This window comes from Pungitius pungitius, chromosome 1 (genome assembly GCF_949316345.1).
Source record: "Pungitius pungitius chromosome 1, fPunPun2.1, whole genome shotgun sequence".
Taxonomy (NCBI): Eukaryota; Metazoa; Chordata; class Actinopteri; order Perciformes; family Gasterosteidae; genus Pungitius; species Pungitius pungitius.
Genome location: NC_084900.1, coordinates 27,350,008 through 27,373,629, shown reverse-complemented (window position 1 = coordinate 27,373,629; position 23,622 = coordinate 27,350,008). Strand labels below are relative to the sequence as shown.

General features: G+C 43.9%; 3 protein-coding genes across 9 annotated transcripts; 2 read left to right on the top strand and 1 right to left on the bottom strand.

Moving 5' to 3' along the window:
• Nucleotides 1-70: 70 nt before the first annotated feature.
• Nucleotides 71-12,988, bottom strand: ccdc30 (coiled-coil domain containing 30). Of its 7 annotated transcripts, none has more exons than XM_037457433.2 (28): nt 12,183-12,988; nt 11,484-11,656; nt 10,529-10,711; nt 10,261-10,381; nt 9,790-9,980; nt 9,521-9,601; nt 9,280-9,357; nt 8,635-8,791; nt 8,240-8,311; nt 7,743-7,858; nt 7,535-7,662; nt 7,176-7,368; nt 6,918-7,016; nt 6,452-6,580; nt 6,212-6,349; nt 5,880-6,058; nt 5,501-5,768; nt 4,913-5,035; nt 4,389-4,559; nt 3,965-4,174; nt 3,282-3,439; nt 3,002-3,167; nt 2,588-2,709; nt 2,283-2,424; nt 2,023-2,159; nt 1,577-1,694; nt 1,432-1,496; nt 71-1,281 (listed from the first exon to the last, which is right to left on the bottom strand). In XM_037457433.2, the coding sequence occupies exons 2-28, from the start codon at nt 11,496-11,498 to the stop codon at nt 1,095-1,097; spliced, it is 3,747 nt and encodes a 1,248-aa protein (XP_037313330.2). In that variant the 5' UTR covers nt 11,499-11,656; nt 12,183-12,988; the 3' UTR covers nt 71-1,094. The 7 variants fall into 7 exon arrangements, with proteins under 7 accessions (XP_037313330.2, XP_062419990.1, XP_062419989.1 ...); XM_062564006.1 differs by having other exon boundaries at nt 9,280-9,354; XM_062564005.1 differs by having other exon boundaries at nt 12,378-12,988.
• Nucleotides 12,989-13,106: 118 nt separating this feature from the next.
• Nucleotides 13,107-15,952, top strand: LOC119222683 (epithelial membrane protein 3-like). The gene is made up of 5 exons (XM_037479495.2): nt 13,107-13,535; nt 14,456-14,543; nt 14,632-14,734; nt 14,823-14,963; nt 15,245-15,952. The coding sequence occupies exons 2-5, from the start codon at nt 14,466-14,468 to the stop codon at nt 15,418-15,420; spliced, it is 498 nt and encodes a 165-aa protein (XP_037335392.1). The 5' UTR covers nt 13,107-13,535; nt 14,456-14,465; the 3' UTR covers nt 15,421-15,952.
• Nucleotides 15,953-15,986: 34 nt separating this feature from the next.
• Nucleotides 15,987-23,543, top strand: zmynd12 (zinc finger, MYND-type containing 12). The gene is made up of 8 exons (XM_037479468.2): nt 15,987-16,331; nt 17,936-18,065; nt 18,837-19,008; nt 19,085-19,248; nt 19,569-19,691; nt 19,793-19,886; nt 20,439-20,584; nt 22,996-23,543. The coding sequence occupies exons 1-8, from the start codon at nt 16,126-16,128 to the stop codon at nt 23,125-23,127; spliced, it is 1,167 nt and encodes a 388-aa protein (XP_037335365.2). The 5' UTR covers nt 15,987-16,125; the 3' UTR covers nt 23,128-23,543.
• The last annotated feature ends 79 nt before the right edge of the window (nt 23,544-23,622 follow it).

The window sequence follows — 23,622 nt, the reverse complement described above, 5'->3', positions numbered from 1 at the left end:
AGATTTGTGTTGTAAGAAAGCAGGAGGGAGAGGAAATAGACATCACGTTTAGCATTTATGAAAATAATTTTATTTAAAAATGTATTTACAGGGATGCAACGAGTGAAAGATTCTTGTCGTTTCGAGGTCTGTAGCAAAAAGGCTTTGACGTGTTTAGGCAGCAGTAGATAAAGTTCATTATTTCAGGCACATTGTAGACAAAATAGAAAAATGCTTTCAACAATATTACACAAAATTGTAATCATTTGTATGTGTTTAATTACCATGTTACATAGATTCCTTTGTAAAATGGTTCAAGTGCTTTCTGAATGAAACTATCTAAAAACTCTCGGTTGACCAATGTTTTTTTTCTTCCTGACATTAAGGCGGTTTTTAAAAAGTAAACAAATTTGAAATACTGGAGTGGCTACACATCACATCCAATAGGCAAGTGGGTCCCCAATATCACGTTATATACCGTATTATAAGAGTAAAAATGCTAAGATCTTTGACACATTAAAACCACACAGAGGCGTTTTTTTACCACTGAAAATCCTGCAGGATTTCAGAAAGAATTACGTACAATTGACGTGCTACATTTTCCCAAAATGTCAAACAAGTTAAACTTATAAAGTGCTCGCTTTAAAACTAGCCTCACTCTAATTTTCCTCATGAAATGTTTGAAATTCACTGCTAGTGTGAAGTACATTGTCTTGTGCCATTTTATTAAAAAAATGTGATAATCTTTCTCGTAGGCTAAAACAAGGCTTTCAAGCATTCTGATTGTCTTTGGTCGATGCAAACAACCGACCAGTCGCACATCCACACAAACAGGGATGTGCCGCGTATTTAGCTTCCATTTCAAATCTCACCTCACTGTCCTTTGTCATAATAATTGAAAGTCCGCTTACCAAAACAAAAAGATATAACCCTGAGCAGAACTCCATTGGAAGCTCCCGTTTCATTATTACTGCCTAAAAACAAGGATTATTTACCATTCAAGATACTTACACTCCTTTATTTGAACTTCTGCCTTAGTACAACCATCGACTTCTAGCACGCATCCTCGCTCTTGGAGAGCTTGCTGTGGCGAAGTCGCAATAGGCCGCCGCCTCTCATACCTGGTCACTGTTAAAAGAGCTCAAATTTGAGCCTTTGGTGTCTGGGAGAAGTGAAGGCGAGGTGAGATTCAGGTAGCCCTGCTCCGACGGCTGGTGTGCGGAGACAGACGCGCGCTCGGACACCTTCTCGCGGCAGATTGCGTCATGGATGTTGAGTGGATCACACAAACCAGACGCCAGACTGGCAACACACAGACGCCGTTCAAATTGGCAGGAAATACACATAGAAGCAGCCACTTATATGTAATCCTATCAATGTGGGATATGAAGGGGGGAAAAAAAGAAAATAAATAAAGAGCTTAACAAAGGGTCGAGTACAAAATCCCCTTACCTCAGCGTGGATGTGTGCAGGAAGCCATCGCAGAGACTATCAGAAGGGAGCCCTTTCTTGGCATTCTGTTGGGTTTTTGCACCATTTATGAATAAAACATATTCTTATTTAAAAGAAATGAGTGTATTACTCTGCATGGCTTTACCTCCAGGCCGCAGAACGAGTGGACGTTCCTCAGGGCACGCTCCAAGGAACTGACTTGGTTGGAGAGCTTCAGGATTTGATCCTGAAGTTGCCGGTTTTCCACTTCCAAGACGCTGACCCTTGAACACAGATTAGTGTTTGGTATTCACCCAAATGGGGCCTTTATGTCCTGACCAATACAAGGTATGTTATTGACAGCTTTGGTTGACGATGGAGAGTATCTTTGTTGTGGTGCAGTTCATAAGGAATCTAGAACCACTCAAGGAGAAAAACTGAAGTTTTCTTTGACTATGATAATAATGAGTCTTAGTGGAGTACGTTCCCAATCAATAATTTCTGTTCAAATAGATTCAGCCCTCTGATATCCAATAATAACCCTTTAAATGGCACTTCAAAAGAAACATCATTAGTTATGGATGCACAAGCTAGTGCGATTTACTGAGATACCTGTGTTGGACAGTGGAGGCGGTCCTCATGCCTTTGCTGCCCATTTCCTCTGCCTCACTTATTTTTCGCAACAATTCCCTTTTCTCCTCCAAAAGCTTCTCATTTTCTTCCGTCACAGTATGGATCGTTTCCTTCTCCTGAAGCCACCAGAAGAAATAAACAGAAACAGGGATATTTTAGGAAAGCTTTCCATTGGGAGATATTTATAAGAAGAGGAACTCTGACAACATTGTGTGTGTGTGTGTGCGTGCGTGCGAGACCTTTTGAGAGAGGTTAGAGGCCATCACCAGGTCGTTTTCCAGATGCTGGATCATGTGATCCCTGTGGGCAGTCTCCCTGAGGTAGACCTGCTTGGCTTGACGCAGCCTGATCTTATGCTGACTCTGCTTTTCGTTGTACTTTCTGCTCGGTGGAGTAAAGGAAATCGACCTCAGGAAAGCATCTACTAATCCAAGTTAATTACGGATTTCACTATACACTTGTTCTGCTGATCAGAAAGTATATGGTAGAGTAACCATAGATTATTTCATTTGAATGTAAATACCTGCATGTGTGGGTGTCTCACCTGACGTGTGCGTCCAGTTGGAGGAGAACAAGCTGGAGCTCCCCCTGAAATCGGTCACATTCCAGCTGACTCGCCATCAAGTCCTCCTGCAGTCTGTGGTTTGACTTCTGGCTGTCTCTTGCCTGAGAAAAACCAATAAAATATGGAGAGCAGACGGATGAGGGGACTGTAAATACTGGCAGGGTTAGAGATGAAAGCCAAAAGCAGAGTAGATTTGAAAAATCCTGATAATGTTTCATTTTAAAGTCCAAAAATGAATTATATAAAAAAAGAAAAGCATTACAGCTACTGGGTTGCAGCTTCACCTCTGGTAAAAATAAAAATATATTTAAAAGTTGAGTGCAGGCAGAGAACACCGTTGGATATATGTTGTGAATCACATTTGATCAAAACATTTTAACCTGGGATTATTACCTCCTCTCTGGCCTTGCAGAGCTCAGCCTCCAGGATGGGCAGGCGGGTGTCCAGCTGCTGGGCACGGTGGCTGAGCTCTGCATTAGTCCTCGTCATGGAGGCCTCTTTGAGTCTCATGGCGCGCACCTGCTGCTGCAGCTCCTCCTCACGCTGCTCCAGCAGCTTCCTGTGACCGAAGAAAAGCTGGCTAGAAGGATCCCCGAAAAAAAAAAAAACAGACCCCATTGCCGTGTTGCAAATGGGGCCGAGCCCAACCGGGCAGCGGTGCGATTGGTGCAACCTTGTGATGTGCTCCTCCTGCTGCTGGGCTCTCAGAGCCGACAAGGAGTCAGACAGATCCCTGCTGTCCCTCTCCAGACGGCTGCTCTCCCCGGCCCGGGCTTCCTCCATGCGCAGCTGGTGCTGGGCACTCTTAAGCTGCAGCTGCAGATCCAACACCTGTCATTCCAACACAGCCACGGGCTTCCATTAGCAACAGATAACATCACTTACCGACCTTTCATTACATCACTGGATGTCCTCAAATGAGGACACAAAGAGCCTATAATTGTGCCAAATGTAAGCAACGCCAGGTCCAGCCAAACACATTTGACTCTGTAGATTTACAAAAGCAAAGATAATGTTGGCAGTTTCTTCCCAAGCGGCAACCTGCGTACTCTCAATTAAGATGCGGATTACAATTCAAGGGAAAATTAGGTGGAGAAAAGTCAATGCAAAAGGCCATTTGCAGAATCACTATATCCCGTGTAGCACCTTGCAAGCAATGGGAAACCATATTATATTATATTGAGCGTTAATAATACACCATTACATTGGGGCGGAACCTCAACCGCAAGAGAGCCTAAAAGCCTAAAATATTAACAAGAGATACCCAGTGTTGCAACGCTGGTTACCAAATAACCCCGTTAACTGTTTTTTTGCAATCGGACTAGATTCGACAGCGGATGAGATGTCAGCGCTGACCTTCTTGTCAGCAGCAATGAGCTGCACCCTCTCGGCCTGCAGGTCCTCCTGCAGGGTGCTAGTGGTGGTGCGGCTTGTGGACGTGCGCGCCAGTTCCAACTCCAGTTCCCTGATCTTCTGCTGCTGGCGTTCACACTCGGCAGCCTCAGCGTGGAGGCTCTGCTCCACCTGGGCCAGCTTGGTGTGGACCTGCTTCAGGTCCGCACAAAGCTGAAGGAGGCACGATTTAACAACAGAGCACTGGAAGAAAACAGACGCTCAACACCAACGTAACAGCTATACCCACAATTATGGCTGCTTATACGGCACCTCGCGGTAATTAGCGTTCACAGTGGGTAACGGGGAGAGTGATTAAGCGGAGGATTACATAATAGATGTCGCAGGCATTTAGGAAATTCCAACTGTGCTGTAATTAAATACCAACTTTGAGTTTTTCCTGGTCCAGCAGGGCGTTATGTCTCTTCTGGTCCATGTTTTTCTCCTTCTCGTAGCGCAGCTCCCGCTCTGCGGAGGTAAACAGGCTCTGGACCCTCTGTAGGTCCTGCTTCATCTGCTTAGCCTCCTCTGCCTTCTGGCTCAGCACCGAGTCCTGGGACTGAGGATGGGAAATGTTAGGAAGTGTTTGACTGAAGGGGAGTACAGATAAATACATGGAGCACAGCTACGTGACTGCTGTAATGGGTCATCCAGAGTGCCCTTGATTTAAATTAATTCAAAGTTAAAGCAGAGAAAGAAAGGGGACAGAGGACTGGAATCAAGTGACCTGAGGTTTATGTTTTTTTATTTTCAGCATGGATTATTAATGAGTTGAAGCATGCCAGCACCGCTCAAATTGCTGCTGGCTCGAACAAATCCAAGCAACACAAAGACAGCTTAAGACATAAAATGAAATGTAGAAATAGCATCTTTTATCTGTGCATGTTAGGGGTGAGTTATGGCCGTGCATACCTTGACGTGGGCCTGGGCTTCAGTGACCTGAGCCTGCAGTGCCAGTTGGTGCTGAAAGGCCAGCTGCCGCTCCTCCCCCAGCTTGGTCTGCAGATGATTACGCTCCTGCTTCACACAGGAAAGCTACAAACAGGAAACACACACGCACAGACACATACACGGTTTGGATGATCCATGATTAATCCAGTTACATCCAGCTGTTACTAAACGCAGCCGCTCGCCTTTTAGCAAACACTAGAAGACATGATCATGTCAACGCAGTTTTGGCCTCTCTTCACTGGTTAGCAGTCAGTTTGTGATTTTAATGATCACATTTACAGCACTTGATGGCTCAACCCCCAGCTGTATTGCTGAATTGCTGCTCCTCCTCGAGTTCCTAAATAACAACTAAAGGGGGCCGGGCAAGGACCCTCAGCTCTAGAACTACCTGCATGACTTGTAGATTCATTAGCATCTTCAATATCACTTCCCTAAACTGATCTCCCCAGTGAAGTAAAATGTTTTCATCCTCATTTAAACACTTCATTGGGTTTGGAAAAGACAATAAAGCATCCTAGCAATTTAAATGATCATTATTACTCCTATTACCTCATCTAGCAACTCCTCCTTTGTCCTTTCCACTAAACTAAGCCTAGATTCCATATGAGCCGTGGGCTGATCAGGCTTCTGGCTGCTGGTAAGTGCTTCCTTTGTTGAGGAGAGTTGCTCTTGATGCCACTTGAGCTGCTCTTTGAGGTGCTGTATCTCAAGCTCCAGTCTCTCTCTCTGCCCCTCAGCGGTCAGCTTCTCCTGGACACTAGAGCTCAGCTGGGCCTGCAGCTCGGTGGCCCGCAGCCGCTCGGAAACCATCTCCTCCCTGGAACATATGCAAAGTCATGCAAAACTTTTAAGACACAGGATGGGCCGGGCTTTTATACACGGACCTTATCAGTAGGTTTTGTAGAATGAACTCTGGACCGACACCAACCTGAAGGCATTGTGTGTCGTCTGGAGGCGGCTGAGCTCAGCGGTTAGCCGGGCAGCATGCTCCTGCAGCTGGTCAACCTGAAGCCCGTTTTCCCTCTGGTCCTCCCGGGTTCGGTCGCTCTCTTTGTAGCGCTTCAACTCGTTCTCCAGTCGGGTGTGGGAACGCTCCATCTGGGCCACCTTTCAGGCATGGAGGCAGGGCCAGGAAAGGAGTCGTGAACTCATGTTAGTGGTGCCAAGGGGAAAGCGATACATGCTGTGCATTCATGTTGATGTATTAAAAGTTGTCAAGCTCATTTAAATTCGCAAGAATGTTTCGAAAAAACATCAAACCTTTTCCTCCAGAATTGCTTTTTCCCCTTTGACTTGGGTTAGGCTCTTGATGAGTGTTTTCCCTTGTTGGCATTCTGTCTGAATGCTGTTGACCTCAAGTCTCAGCTTCTTCAGTTCTCGCTCACCTATCTGCAAAGCCTTTAAAATAGAAGAGAATGGATTTGGATAAATTGTAACTCAAATAGGACTAAATCTATCAAGCTGTTAGCACTGTTTATAGACAGTATGCGTGTTTTTTACCTCCTTGTCTTTTTTGAGGGCGGCCTGGGCAGCGCTGAGGTCCACCTCCAGCTGTTTCCTCCAGTCTTTCTCCTCAGTCAGACGAGCCTCTAGAAGAGCCAACCTCTCCTGGCGGCTGTCTCTTAGGAGCTTTATACACGGACACAGGGGAACATCAAAGTTTAAGGTTGATCCGCCTTTTTACATTTCTCTCTACATGTCGGAGAGGATTTGACTGTAAATCTAGTTGCCATTGTATTCAAGTCAAAATGACATGTATTGTCCTGATGCTTACATTTCCACAAAATAGCGATTAAAAATAAATAAAACTAACTAACTAACTTTAATTTACATTATAAGCAGAATGATTACACTGATTGCGAGCCGTGCTGTTCTTGCCGTCTTAACAAACCACTGTGAAATGAGCAAAGAGGGAACGTATAAGATATTTACTGTATATGATATTCAAAAGGGAGTAACGTCTTACCAGCTGTATGTGCGACTCAGTGGTTTTGAGGTCTTCGCCGTTCTTTGACATTCTTTCATGGACCTCCTGCTGCTTTAACTCGGCCTCCAGACCATTAATCTGCATTGACCAGTTATGCAATGACTGTTTATGAGACTCGATTACACAAGTTCTTATTGTCATCTCAGGTGACATGTTCTTAAACTTCAGTATGTTGATATTGTATGTATAATATTCCATCAATGCTTTGTTTGCTGAAGAAATGTGTTTTTTCATTACCCTCCTACGTAGTCCCTCTAGTTCTCCCTCGTGGCGATGTCTCTCCAACTTGCTGGCATTCTGGGCCTCCCCCAGCAGAGCCTCCAGCTCCTCATTCCTCTCCTCCAGATCATCCAGTTCCTTGCGTAGCCTCCGGAGTTGCCGTTGCAGCTCCCTCATCTGTACAAGTCCGTCTTCTACCGCCTCATGACACCTGCCGGGCAACAAGGACGATTTAAGTCACAAAGAGCAGAAGAGCAGGTGGGACGGCATTAATCACACCATCAACCACTATTAGGCTGCTGTAACAACTGACTTTACCTGGTGTGGGAGGAATAAAGTTCTTATCTAATTTTATTTGATGCGATAATTGGGTTTACCGTTTATGAATGTGATCCTTGTCTTGGGTGGAAGGGCCAGACAAATTGTTTCGTTGTCCGCTGCTAATGCATTTGTCCTTTTGATCCTCCTTGGTCACAACGCCGTGGTCGGCATCATTTATTTCCAACTGGACAAACACGACACCAAGCCGCTGAAACAACGGTGTACATTTTTTAAATCAATGTAGAGAATTAGTAAAATGCCAACCTGGTCCAGGAGTTTTTTCCTTTTGGACTCCAGAGTGTGGACTCTCTGCCTCAGAGCTCTGTTCTCACTGTCTAGTGTGTCATTTTGCTCTTTGGCTCGCTGCAGCTTCATCATATCTGTGAAGAGATAAAACCATGAACGTGCATGAGAAGTATGGGGGGAAAGGACACCAAATAACTTTCTCCAATGCCCATTTCAAGCCAATAGAGCGGGATCTACAAAAGTAATCAACTTCTTACTGTGTTCCTACTAGTAACCTGCATAAATTTAAAAATAATGGCAAACAAATGTAAAGGATTTTAACTTAAATAAACATGAATAATGGTTTTATAATATAATAAATGGTTGAGCATTTATTATCCTTTTCCAAAGCATAAACTGAACAATAATATCCAAACAATATCCAACACTAACTCTGCAACCAGCTTAGAATAGTAAAATAAAATCACCAAAGAATGTAGCTCACGCTGAATGACAGTTTAACACCAGAGTCTCACCACAGTGTTTCAGTTTGTCCACTTCCTTCCTCAAGTTCTCTACCTCTTGGACTGCTCCTTGAAGCTCAGATCCTGAGATTATAAGCATATTTTTCATTCTAAAGCCAAAAATGCGTTCTTCTCACGCATGGGTTTTAGAACATTTATTTTGTTCATGAATACCTGCTATATAGATAGAACACACCAGTTCCACATTAAATATTTACTGCTTCAAAAATACAATTTTTTTACACTAATCTTTACCCCGACTACAAATATTATTGACATATGAATAGGGCAAGACAAAGGGACAAAGTGAAACTACTTTGTGTAAATAAAAAGATTTTAAAGGTCGGATGTACATAAAATGTAACCCAACTCTGTGGAGGATGCATATTGTAAGTTTTGCAACATACCACTTTGGTCCAGGTGGTTTAATTTGGCAGCGTCCAGCTCGTTGGTGAGTCTGCGAATATCCTGATGAGCCATCGCCAGCCTCCTAGACGCCTCTTCAAGGTCCCGCTCCAGCCGCTGGCGCTCCCTCCGCTCCTGGGATATCTGCTCACCTTGGGCCTGATGTAAAAAGACGATGCAAGGATTTTAAGAGTGGGGTGAGGGAATGCAACAGGAAAGAAGATTTATAGCAAGACTGGAGATGCAAGTTTCCCAACATGCTGTTGTGAGATACATGCATTATGAAGCTGAGATTCATCATCACAAGAGGCCTGGAAAGGAGTTAGGGCGATGAGTTATCACTTTAATTTCAACATTCTCCTGCACAGAGAGACCAGTAGGACAAATAAGTACACATGCCGTTACCTCAGACATGCCGTTACCTCAGACATGCCGTTAGTGTTCCACTCACCACTTGTTAGTAAAGTTCTTTCACGGATGAGTTACTGAGACAAGCAACGTCCCCCACATCATATTGGTCATGCACATATCAAAGCACATGTGGATTTGGTATTTTAAAAAGTATTAACACTTTAAGACAAGCCTGCGATGCGCTCTTTATCAGTGTTAGTGACTTAGTTAGTATATGAGGGGAGGTGGAAACCTACAGGGGTAATATTGTGTTTGCTCTGACCAGACCTGCGTAAACCAAAGAGCTTCTTCCATGGACTCTGGGATGAACACTGCTGAGAGGAGAGACCCATGTGTGCAGAATCACAAAAGACACTACATAACTGTCACGCGATTTCCCTGTCCTTTAACTGAAAAAAGATATCGTTCACTAATTGAATTCTGCCTAAAGTTATACAGACCTGTAACACAACTAGGGGGCAATGACAGTCACCTCACCTTCGTCAGGGTATCTAGAGTTTTCTGCATATCCTCCCTCTGCTGACTTGGCTCTTCCCCCATCGTGTGGCCAATGTGCTCCTGTCCAAGAGCCAGCAAAAACTAAACCAGTAATTCCCAAACTGAGGGGGTTTACTTAAAAAACGTTTTAGTGGAAAAATAAAGTGATATGCACTTGTTTTATGAATAAAAACAAAAATGTACTTGTGTGCAGGTTGCTCTCTGTGATAAATTGCCAATCTGAAGATATACGCAGGTCAGTCCTTTACCTGGTTGTGGACTTCCCCAAAGTTGAGGGTGAGACTCTCAGTTTCCAGTGTCCTCTCAGCAGCATCGAGCCTCTCCAGAAGTGTGGCCCTCTCCACCAGCAAGTACGCCACCTGCTCACTAGGGCTGTACGAACCGATCTCCCCGAGGTCCTCCTGAGCCAACATCTCCGCCAGCTCCTTGCTCTGATTCTCTGAAAGAAAGGGTGTTTTCTTTGGTCATATGTTTGTCTAGCAGAACTGTGAAATAGCATTGAAGACGAGACCTAATAGTACATCATTTGGCCTAATGGCAGAAGATATAAAATAAAAATACAACTGAAATGGTGCTTTAATAAATGTATGTAAACAATTTCAGAAACTGTAAACAATGATGTGTTAGAAAGAGCCTGCTAGGGTGATCTGGAGAGCCAGGCAAGGCTACACGTCAAAGGAAAGATTGCCGACGTTGTACTACATTTACATAGAATTCACCTTGATGTTGTCTGATCTGGAGAAGCTCTTGTCGCAAGGGTTCATTGTCTCTCTCGTAATCTGAAGTCACAGAGTCTCGCTGCTCCAGCAGCCCTCGAATATGTGCAACATAGCTTTCCACCTGAGAAACAAAAGGACAAAAAAAAGCACCAATATTAGAAATGTATGTTCGACTGGAAGCTTGGGAACTTTCCATCACACACACAATTCAGTTCAAGCAGACTACGGCCGCATTGACGTTGGTTAACCCTAAATAGACGATGGTCACCTCTTTCATTTCGCTGGCCTGCTGGGTGCGCAGGGCCAGCAGCTCTTGGGTGGCAGACTGGAGCTTTGCCTCCCTGGCAAGCAGCTCCTGCCAGAGGTGGCGCTGCTGCTCCTCCACACTGGCATCTGGAGGCAAGCCATCCTCCTGGAGCCGCATGGAAATCTGGTCCAGCTCTGTTCTCACCTGAGAACCCAGAGGAGGGGCTGAAAGCTTTGTGACCAGATGCCAAATTGATCACATGAATGCTATGTCACGGTGCAGCATGTAAAATGTAAAATCGAGTATTGTGGTAAAGCATCCACAAATTAGGCTCGTCAGTAAATGAGTGGCTCAAGTGCTCTTAAGTTATAGGCTGATACAATTTCAAAGTTACAAAAATGCAATGGCATCAACAAAAGTGTTCAAAATTAGGGGAGTCAGTCTCACTGGAAGCTGATCCGGTGTGTGTAGCACATCACAACATCAGGATGGCATGTCAGCACTAAACACCTGTTGCTGAATTCAATACTGTGCTCGGTAGGGTCGGTAACCCGAGCAGGGCCCCAATGCAGCATTCAAACTACTCCTGCAGCTGGCCCCTGATCCAACAACATATTGCTGGCTATCAGGTCTCATGCGCCTGTTGTATTTACATCTCAGAAGCTGATCTCAGATCTTGCTTTTGTGGAACAAATGGCGTGAAGATCAGAAGTTAAATACAAGGATCGCCCTGCATGGACTGAATGTTTTCGTGCAAGATAAAACACACACTTGGCATTTTCACAGTAACTTATTCTTCTTAAGTTGACATCAGCGTAACAATAAATAGATAAAAGCAATTACCAGTGTTGTGTATCTACATTGAAATGGTAAACACCAGTGCAATGATATATTTCGGACGACAAACACTGGAAGTAAGCAGTGACAGTGGCTGCCACGGTGTTATATGTAAGCAAATGAAGTGAGTTAACCTTACCTCTTCATGATCCATGGTCTGACATCAACTATGATGAAGCAGCATCTGTGGATGATGAACTTTTTCCTCAAAAGTGAACGCTCTCATACCAAACACCATTTTTAGCCTCCGTCGTATTCCATAGATGTCCTTTTGAAATGATACAGCAAAGAACAGCAAGTCTTCAAACTTCCCTGCAACAACAACAAAAGACGGGATACTTTTGATTAATGCCTTTCAAGTTCAAAAATAAGAATTATAGAAGCTCGGACACGTTGCAGCGGAGTTGCAATGCATCACCTGAGGCTATGCAAAGCTTCAACTCGATTAGCAATCTTTGATCTAACTCGCATGTAGTTACGAAGAGTTGAACATCCCAGGGACTTAACTAGCAAGCTAAGCAAAAGAAGAAAAAAACGGAAAAAACGAGCACAGGTATATTTAGGTCTTTGCAATGTGCACAATGCCACTGCAACAACGACCCCCCTCACGTGGACTTGGAAATCGTTGCCTTCTAGCTGACCATTATTCCCAAAATGTCTGACAAGGAGGAGCAAACGGGGGTTTATGTAGAACGACGGCCACTTGATTCCGTCGTTTCTTTCGGCCAGGCAAGCTCACTCTAAAGGAAGACATGGGCAAGGAAATAATCCCGCTTTGACAGGCTGGTCAATGACTGGCAGCAACACACGTGACCACCAGCGGCTCCCGTAAAGTTACCGTTAGTTCCAGAGTTCCTTTGGGCGCAGCTAACGCTAGTAGCTCGCTAGCGGTAGCCGTAGCTTTCTCCGGTGTCCGCTTGGCACCTACGGGTTTGCCGCCGTGAGGGTTCCGCTGTGGCGACTGAAGGCTCCTGCTTCAAGGTGAACTCATTCGCGTCGGAGAACCTGGGAATGCAACGTGCGTGGTGCTCACCTTTCGAAAGGCGAAGTGGACCAGTAACCGCCGTGGACAGGCGTGGCGGAGTGAATTGGCTTCTGCTATCACCTAGACAACGGACCGTACCATGTAAATGATGCAGGGGACCAATCGGCAGAGAAAGTTGCAAGCAGCAACACTTTGTGTTTGTTTTGCTTTAAAAATATAATTCTTGAAAAACTGTTGCTGTATATGATTGTTCTGCGATTGGGTTTAAGTTCTAAGAAAAACGATTCTTAACCAAGACAGGGTTGATCCAGACACTAAGCTTGGACCTCAATGCAATAAAACTTGCAATAAAACTCTTTAAATTGGTTTCTTCCTTAGGCTGTAAACCAGGCAGTATTTAAAAAAAAGAATAATTCTCTATGTCATATTTCATCACTCTTACCCATATTCCATATGAATCAATTGATACAAACACCAGGGGCAAAAAGTACACATCAGAGGGGAAATATGAAAAATGCATGTTAATGCCATTCATTCTGTAATGATTTTAGCATTAATCCCCCAATGACATTTAGAAGTTATTTCTTTATAGACTCATTTGCGATCACGGCATTCACATAAGCCTTCCAAGTTCCAAGTTTAAGGTAGTTGGATAGTAATGTATGATTGGTGTTTTGAAAGTGCATGCTTTGTTGTTTTGGTCTTGCTACACAAACTAAGGCATATGAACATGGTCTCTCCATACACATTATGTTCTAGTGTACAGATTTCCTACGTTGCAGCTGTTTGTTTATTTTTCATATCTGCCCAAACAGGACTCATGGAGTCATGAGTGGATGTGACCTGGTGAAATGATCCCCATGCCCAAAAGCATTCCAAGTAGACTGTTTACAGAGGAGGCTTTTTCTTGTGGTTCTATGTGCCTCCACTGCCACATGGGTGTGTCTCCTTTGGGGTTTTTTGAGGGGGTGAGGCTGTACCGAGTGACTAAAAACGCACAGCAAAAGAGAGCTCTGTTCTGCACAGAGGAAATGGGCGTTCTCTTGGAAAGTTTTGATGGAGTGACTGAAAACAGAAGGGGGTGTGGTATGGTTGGAGAGGAGAAGACCACCAAGTGGGACTAAACCATGAAGTAGAAGTAGAGTGGTGAAGCTGCTTTTTTTTCAGCTCCCGAGACCTGATTTAGAAAGACAAGAAATATATAGGGTAAGTGAGATTTTCTAAATTATTTCAGTTAGTAGCTTGTTAAACCTTGGTTTGGGTTGATTTTAAGACAAGACGTTAATATTGTGATTCTTCACAACTGCAAAGAACACATGCTGTGTTAACAGCAAGCAAGAAAATCATGTTGTCAAAATGTTTTTCTTATTTCAATAATTCTGCCACAGATATTTGTCATTATACCTGTGTTGTTTAATTATTACACTAACAGAGTTTTCTTGACCTTTGTATTTGTTTTTAACTGATTTTCATGGATAAAATCTCATGTAATTACTTAATTTTACAGTATTGTGACTGCCCCGCCCACCCAAATGGACCTCTCCTACAGATAACGATCTACACACAATTTTTGTTTTTTATTTCCCCTGCATCCATGTCTCGTGTTGTGAACTGGAATTATTTTTCTTACAGCTTTGGTAGCCTCTTAACGTTACCTTAAGCTGTATAGGTGCCATACCAAATGGCTTTGTAAAATGAAAGGCTTTCCTTGCTATAATTCCCCACTTTAATGAAATCCAAATGTAGGTTGAATTACAAAACGGCCATTCAGAAGACTACAGAGATTAATTGAGTAAATATTTTGGTACCGTTCAGGTTTCAATGGGCCCTTCCAGGTTCTCTGTGGTTTGCTTTGAGATGGAAACCCACAGCCCAGTCATAGAGGAGTTTAAGGAATAACCCGTTGCACTCTGTTTTGAAGCGTGGTCTTACATAACACTGGTATACTCTGTTCGGCTACTCAGATTTTCCATTTAATGTTTCAAGGCAAAACAAGAAAGTTCACACATTGATTCTCACTCTGCAAACAAATTAAATTGGTTTCCCGCTGTTGGCTTGTTTACATTTATGTTGGATGCTGCTGCTCAGGAAGCCTGGATTTAAACAACTTTTGTTTGTTTTTACAGGGAGTTGAAAATGGCCTACCTGCTTATGTTTGTGACCCTGCTGCATCTCATCACACTTGCAATTTTGTTTATTGCAACTATGGAGAAGGTAATAGTCATAATAAGGAAAACGTGCCTATTCATCTATTTGTGAAATATATCCAGCTGTACACATCATGCCTAATTTCTCTTTAAAGTCCTGGTGGGTGTGGGAAGGCATGGGGAACTCCGACCTGTGGTACAACTGTAGGTTTGACAACTTCACAGGAACCTGGTTGTGTGCATCCTCCAAAGAAACTGGTAAGCAGCACATGCACATGTCCCTCCCCAATGCTAAATCCAAGACCTAAGATTGTTTTTGGGTGTCGGCGTGTTTTCCTTTTCTCAGAGTGGCTTCAGGCGGTGCAGGTCCTGATGGTTCTCTCAGTGGTCTTCTCCTCCGTCTCCTTCTTGGTGTTCCTGGGACAACTGTTCACCATGTCTAAGGGTGGACTCTTTTACTTCACTGGGTTGTGTCAAATCTTTGCAGGTAACACTTGAGTGAAAAAAAATGTTCTGTATGATGATCTCATTGTGATGACATCATTTGAAAAGGGTAAAGTTTTTCCCTGACGTTTAGACTATAAGCCAAATTTTGGCCCTCTAAATTTAAATGTTTTAAGTATATGTTGTTATGTGGTCTTGTTGCATTGCCCAACATGAGGTGGGCAGAGGGTGGTTGTTGCTATCACTGAATTAAGTAGACACGGTAATCAGGTTAACTTAAACTATAAAAAAAACACATAATGTTGACGGTTTTTATTTCTTTAGGGCTGGCCGCCTTTACTGCAGCTCTGATTTACACATTACACAATAAGGAAATCCTTCAGGACTCCAGAGAACTGACATCCGGACGCTTTGGCTACTGCTTCATTCTGGCCTGGGTGTGTGTCCCCTTGTTGCTGTGTAGCGGGGTCATCTACATCCACCTACGTAAGAAAGAGTGACCCCAAAAAAGGGTATTTCACAATGATTTTTGTTTTTGTTTAAAATGAGGAAAATAAATAATTAAATTGATTCTTTTTTTTTAATCAGAAATGCTTATTTTTCAGAACTCAGAAGTGTCTTGATCATTACTCATGCTTTAGTTAATTTCATAATGTTCCAATAGCCTAAATGTGCATGTTTTTGCATACATTTAATTACATATAATGTCACTTTTCTATTTAAAGATGTGTACACTATTGTCCTGTCTTGACCAAGAAAGGTAAATAAATACCAAAGCAGTATTATTTCTTTTAATAGAATTGTGTACGCATTGAATTACATTTAATATCAAGATGGAGCAAGTTGAAAATGTTTATATTTTTATACGTAAAGCTGATCTTATGAATATATTCAGTAGCTGTTTAAAATGATCACACAAAGATACATAACACGTGAAATGTTTATTATCTACAACACCCACAGTTGTTTTCATTTTGATAATATATTATATAAAATGCAAATGTGATACCAAATAAAGCTGTAAACTAGTCCTCAGCATCGTTGATTTGTTGAGAACATATGTGCTACATTATATACCATGTGGACTACAGTGTTATTGTATGCGTGTGTGCGTGCGTGCATGTACGTGTGTGCGCACCGTAGAAAGACAGTAGTTGCCATGGCAACTGTAAACGTAGAGTTTCTCAACAACAGCCGTTAGTTTCATGTACGTCGAAAAACTAGCATCATACCCGAGGAGCGTTTTCCCTTCTCAGGCGGCTTTCCTCGCAATAATGGACGATGAACCTCGTCTATCGGGGACATCAGAGGTGGTCCCTCTTGCTTTTCCCAAAGGAGAAGCAAAGTTGTGTGAACTTTGTCAAGGAGAAGCGCGCCTGCGATGCACCAGCTGTCGGGTGACCTTTTACTGGTAAGCTCGAGTTATCCTAGCTAGCGCTTTTGGCATGACACGTTGGGGGCCATCAGGACATTATTGTCAGAAAGCGTTCTTGCAAAATACCACAACACAACTTGTATTGTTTTTGTGTGAGCTGGTCCAAACCATGTCTGCGTTTTGGACGCTAGATGGCGCTGTCGTCCATATGTTTAACAGCGCAGACCGCTGAGAACGGTGCGCTTCCACGTCACTGTGACGTCAGGAGGGAGAGGAACAGCTGGCAAAGCAATTGCATAAAAAAACCGGCTATTTCTTTGTTTACTGTGACTGGAAGCCCCCTGCTGTTCGATCGTTTGAATTTGTCCACATCTTTTTTTTCAAATGGTAGCCGATAATAGCCTTTGGCATGTGTGGTCATCTCTTTAGAATCAATTACAGATCGTAAGATGGTGCTCGGTGAAACTCTTGTTGGCACAGTACGGGGAGTGAGGAGGGCCACGTGGTGCCGTCCCTCCCTGCAGGGATTTATGTGAAGGGATGATACACCAAAGCCGCTCTGCCAAAAGAAGCTTACATACACTTATTGTGCTAGCCTCTCCCCCAGTCCTCTGAATGACCTACACGTGGAGGCTGTGATGGCATATACCAGCTTCTGAGAAGCCAGCCGTGTCCCATCATGCACCAGGGTGTGTTACAACAATGGCAAACCCTGGTTCACAGCTTAACACACACGGCTACGGTTGCTAAAGGATCGGGCGTTATGAAAGGGGGACGGGACCTGTACGAAGAGGCAGCAGAGGAAGTACTTCATGAGGCAGCTGAAGAAGTTCAGCCTTTATTTTTTTACTTAGACTTATTTTATTCCTTTTATCCTATGGCCTCTCTTTATTGCACCAATGTCCATGACTAATTCCTGTATTCCGACGTCTCACACTTTTCTTTTGTTCCATTGAACGTCAAAGCTTGCTTGTACTACTAGCTGTACCGCAAGGCAACGTTTAAAGGAGAGAAAAGCAGTTTTCATTAGAACTGAATTAGTGAAGTAAGCTGAAGTAAGGGCCCCTTGATCCCGAGGAGAGGCCTCGCAAGCGAGCTACGTCATGGCGACTGTTCATGTGACGTGGCCAGATTCCAGCCTGCTCGCTGCCTCTGTCTCAGGGCCAGAAACACATTTTCACTGGTGCAAAAACACATGCGCTTCAGTAGAAAGAAATGCGAGGAAAACCAAGACAGTTTCCACAGCAGTGTGCAGGAACCGAGAGCCAGAGGAACAAAATTACAGACCAGTTATGTAATGGCCTGCAATTTAACATGCCCTCTGTGCACTCGAAACGCTATAGAGGCTTTGCTTTGGAAAGTTCATATTCAACCAGCTGGTATAAACTTCATAGGCACATTTCACTCAGTACCGGTTTCGGCTAAGTTGTTCAGATCATAACATTGATCAGCGGGTTGTTTTTCCACAGCACGAATCCTGAACCAAAAAAATCCTGCGCATTGGGACCCCATGGGTCAGTGCTATTTATGACATTAGGCTATAGGAATTATTTTGACTTCACTTTAAGGAGGGAGCAAGCTTGGAATATGAACATTAACCAAAGATGCATTTGTTAAAAACCCTTGTTTGTATTCCTCAGTAACGCAGAGCACCAGCAGGCTGACTGGGTGGGGATCCATGCGATAGTCTGTCAGTTGCTGGTCCCCATTCGCACCTCGACACTCGATGGTCTCCAGCAGGATGGCCAGAGTCTAACAAATCTTAATAAGGTGAGGATCTATGTTTGGAGTTTGAGCCAAGTTACATTTCTCAATGTCAAAGTAAAAGGATCAGGCTAAAAAACAATCTCCAGTCCACTTTTTAATTTCCTCCTCAGACGTCTGTCTATACAATCTCACACCTTTTCAAATGGCCAAATGTTTCACTTTCAGGTTTTTCGTTTTTTTGCTGTCATAATTGACCCACGATGCCAAATCCGAACCTGGAGCATACAACGAAATGGTGGAATAAACTGTTTAACAACAACCATGCAGCATAGATTCTCACAAACTCTAATGCAGACCGTGTTACCTGTCAGGAAACAGTAGGACCCTTGAGTCTTGAGCTAAATGAAAGGCAAATGGATGACGATGATGATGCTTTAGCTGACAAACAGGAGGCGGACGCTACACTCTCAGTTCTCAGTCTTTTATTGAGCAGGAGTTTCTCATTGCTGTGACTGACATAAGTGCACAATTACAACTACTCAAAAAGCTGTGTTTTCGACTCCATTCAACAAATAACAAAAGGATAGCTGACAAAAGATAAATTGTTTTCTGTAATTCAGGCCAAGGTTCCTTTGCTTCCCAGTTTGGTTGTCACCGTTACCAATAGGAGTTCTTTCTCCAGTGATCAACGGCTGGATGTTGTACTCTGGGGGTATTGAATATTTCATAGAATATTCCTGTGATTGCTATCAGTAAGTGCTTAGAGTGGTTTACTCCTCAGAAAGAATGAAGGCTGGAGGCAACCTCCGTGGTGCTTTGGTATGCAAAATGCAGGTGAAGCTGATTGAGACGTGCAGGTGGGTGGCTCAGAGCAAGCTGGCTGAAGGGAAGCACCAGGAGGCTCTGCCCGCCGCGCAGCTCTGCCTGCGCTCCTCCAAGGACTTCCATGGCGCCAGGGCCGTCCAAGTGGTCCCGGCCTACCTGCTGCTGGCTGAGGCTAACCTCGGTGAGTAGAGAGCACAAAATGGTCCCCCGCCCCCTTACCTGTATGACATTTTATTTGGTGTATTTGTGCTTTCCAGGTTTGGGTAACCTCACCCAGGTGAAAGAGCTCCTGTCGCTCGCGGAGTGGGCGGTGTTGAAGAGTCCAAAACCCTCAGTGCACCATCAGCTGCACAGGATCCTGGGCCGCCTCCACACAGCGACTGGAGACCCGGAAGCGGCTCTGTTTAACTTTGCAAACGACGTCTGTGGCATAAGTAACTCAGTCAATAGAAATGGCTTGAGGGCATTAATTATTTTTCAACTGGTCAGTTAATTTATATGTATTCTGAGAAGCACTTTGTGCCTGCCCTTTGTATATGTATTCTGAGAAGCACTTTGTGCCTGCCCTTTGTTCACCCCATGAAGTCACCGCACAGTATATCATTTATATAAAAGTAATCGAGAGCACAACAACATTTTGGTGTGCACTGATAATTTGGATTATTTTATTCCTCTTTGTGTCATGTACGCGCACTAGAAATCCTGACTCCACATGAAAATACCTTGTGATTTTTTTTTCAGATATACCTTTCCAGTGAGGTATATGGCCTGGACAGCACAGTCCCCTGTGGTGGCTACTTTCTCATGGCCGATGTGTTTGCCAAAAAGGGCAAGGTGCCCATCACTCGTTCCTTGTACTCTAAGGTAAAATAAATCAAACCGGTGTCATGAGGTACAAGACAGTCTGGCCAGATCGGTTTTGTTTACCTGTTGCTCAGTTCATTTTATTTTGCTCATTTTTGCAGGTGACACAAACATGGCACTGCCATTTGACCAAACTCCTCAAAACCGACGCCCCAAATGTCCAAATTCCCGGCAGGTGGTTGGAGCCTTCCTATGGTGAATCTCCTCATCAAATTAGAGCCACAAAAAAAATCATACATAACAAAATTTATTTTAAAAATCCATCATTTGCTCAAACCGCTAAACAGCAGCGGTCTCCATGAGTGTATCACAGAAAAAGAAAAAAAAACAGGCTCAAAAGTGTCTATAATTATCTACGCTGTCTTGCTGTGCAATCCAAAAGCTAAACCCCGGATTTACACGAGCACGCTTAGGGCTGACTGGAGACCCGTGCTGACACATCTCCGGCTGTGCAGTATCCGCACCAATACCCTCCATCGCAGCTGCTGCCCTACATGTGATGCTAAGCCTGTTAGCTGCCATGCCATTTCCACGGCCTTCTGGGACGTCTACCGGGGAAAAGTGACCGTGCAAGCTTAAACAAACTATACCCAAAAGATGCGGACAGACCAGAATTTTATCTTGAGCACTATCAAATGAATTAGGTGTTTCAATATTCAAATATCCAGTGCACTTATGCCCAGGGTAGCATCCTGTTCAAGCTAACGTACGTATGCATCTTTGTTTCTATCTCTGTCTTTCATTCAGACAAAGCCCAAAGAGTCGAAGCGCAGAATATGTTGGAAACCATGTTGGAGTTTGAGCAAAACTTCTCCAGAACAGACCCAGGTCAGATCGCACTGGTGGCCCACTGCCTGGCCATGCTGTGGTTCCTCAAAGGAGACTCCCTGAAGGTGAGTCACCTGACTAGGAATCCGTTTGACACAGTTCCCCATTGCCCCCAGCGATGCTCCCGCTTCGGAAGGCCGTGTTCGAGATAGGATTATCCCTAATTGGTAAAGCCGTAAAGATGATGTGGGAATTAGCGGGAGTTGATTTGACTGTCTCGATTCCCTGACTTCCTGAGGTCTTCAACAGGGGGTTTGCGGAGGTACGACAGGGGGGTAGTGACATTTTTTTTCAAACATTTTTTTCCCCATAAATTAAACGTCTTCAAAATAAACATCTGAATTGCATGTGTTAACATGAATCCAACATATTGTAGCTAACGGACAAATTGATGGAGAAGACGTTATCTTTCAGTCCGCAATGCACACATTCAGCTCCCCGCAGGAGCTCTCTCAAGCTGGGCACCGGTTCACAGCACCTTTCATGCAAATACGGAGTGTACCAGACAGCGTGTTCCAGTGAGGGGACGGCCACCGACTTTGGTGGGGGAGGGTTCTGAAGTAAGTTCAGTGGGTCCCGGGGCAGGTGGCGATCGGCCATTGGATGAGACTTTAAGGCACAGTGCCAGCCACCTCACTCTAGTAAATGTAAAAACAGACACAACAGCAGATAGGTGACTAAACCCAGTCTGTGTTTCATTGTCTCCCATGGTTCTATGTCCTGGGGTGGTACATTTGCCAAAATGGTGACTTTTTCTCCAAGTGTCAGGAAGCATAAGACACAGTTCCTAGGAATAAGTAGGAAGCCCTTGTCCTTATTCCATGTAGGAATATGTTGTTCCATTTTACAAGGACAAGGGCTTCCTACTCACCAGGAGGTGCATAAGTTACCTAACTCATCTGAGGGCCTGATTGAACAGCACATCTCATCTCTACAATGATTTCCCATTTTTGATTCCTTCCCTTATATGGAGCGTTGTGAGCTGTAACATCTGCCCAGCCTCCTGTGCCACCAAGCCTTAAGTCTACTGGCTAGTCTCATTCGCTTTTTTTTTCCTTAAACACTCTGTGCACATTTAGGCAAGTTGAATTTTTGAGGACGGTTTTTAATTTTTGAACAACTACAGGGCTCTCGGTCAATCCAAAATAACAAACCCCAAACCTGAATGTTTAAGAAAAGTGACGTTTTGGCTTTCTGAGGAGAATATTTATGTGCAACGATTAGTGTGCAGAATTATTATGCAACTAAATTAACTAAATATTTCCCATCTCACTTGTTTATTTCCATCAGTGAGATTAGAATATCAGTGAGAATAATAAACAATAAACATTCCTAACCTTTAAAATTAGCCACTTTTCTTTTCAATAACCGATGATGAGTCGGTCAGTTCTTTGATCTGTTGACGTTTTGTGCAGCAGCAACCACAGCCGCCCAGAGAGGTGTGCTGTTTTCCTTCTCTGTATATCTCCTGTTTAAGTTCTCGATGGGGTTTAGGTAAGATGGGGGCCATGTTATTATTTTTTCACCTTTAAGGCCTTTACTGGCTGGCCACGCAGCAGAGTATTCCGATGCATATGATGGAGCATTGTCTTGCATTAAAATCATGGTCTTGTTGAAAGATACATGGCTTTTCCTGGACCACTGCTTAAAGAAAGTGTCCTGTAAAAACTGGCAGGGAGTTGATTTTTAGACCATGTTGAACTCGAAAAGGTCCATTTAGCTCATCTTTAATAATACCAGCCCATTCAAGGACCCCACCTCCACCTTGCTGGGGAAGTGGAGCTCTGGGCCCGTTACTGATGAAGCCACAGGCCCGTCCATCTGCTCCGTCAGTAGTCGCCCTCATCGCATCAGTCCATAAACCCTTTTGACTATTTGAGACAAAAAGTTTGATTGTTCTGTAATCGCGCCCCACTATCTGGGTAATTTCAACATTGCTGCTTCCCTCTGAGAGACTTTTTACAATTTATGCCTTTTCAGAGTCAGTTACATTACTCTTTTTTTTGGGCCATTTTTCCTGAGGAAAAAAAGGTAATAATTATGCACACCTTGATATAGGGTGTTTTTCTTCCGTAGGCCTCACCTCCCCTCATTACACAAATACACATCACCTGATTGGCTTAAATCACACACACACACACACACACAATGGATGGCTGTTCAAATACAAAAGACAGGAACTCCACAGACGCCGTCCGAACCTCGTTGAATTCCACATGGGTCCTGGCATGTTTCCATCTCGGCATGCACAGTTTCGTCAACAGTTTAAATCGTTTTGATCATTTCCTCATTTTCCCTCGGTTCTTACCCGTTAGAGTGAACCATCAGGTAGTCAGAGGGAAAAGCAAGACGAGTGAAGCCGACCAGGTTGCAATCCAATGATCAGTGATATTATTATTATTATGTAAGTCAGCTTTGCTCTCCCCGGAGAGGCTAACAGCTGCAGCTGCTGTGTTTGTTTCCGTTTGTGTGCCAGGCCCGGAGCTTCGGCAGCACAGCCCTGGAGGCCAGTCACCTGATACCGGACCATGACCTGACAGAACCCATCCAGGGCCTGCTGCAGCTGGTGCAGAGTCTGCAGGCAGAATCGCCCCCTGGTTCGGACTAGTCACAGCACCCGCCCCGCCGATCCTGCCAATCACACCTAGGCTTCGCCGGGGAGCCTCTTTCGCCCGGCAAGAACTCACACCGGGACAAATGTTGAAACCGATTCATTAGTTGGGACTTTTGGTGTGATTTAGGATTTATCCAAATGTTGTCATTTGTATGTGGATGATGCAAACAGAAATGGTGCTTATTAACGTACCTTTGAAAAACAAGTAAAAACATTTTCATGTGGATATAAGGACACAGCTCTTTCATTGGTTTTGAATCACTTGTCTTTATTTGATTCTAAAAAAAAAGATATAAATTTACATCATAATGCACGTTTGTAAATAACATGATTTTGGGAATCATTTTGGAACACTGTCAGAATGATACAGAACAGGATCATGGAGTCATCATCGATTCACCATCTTATGCAAATATGATGATGATGATGTCTAAAAATCATCAACAAACCGTAAACATTGTATTTGTCCTGCAAGTGTCTTGGAAACCT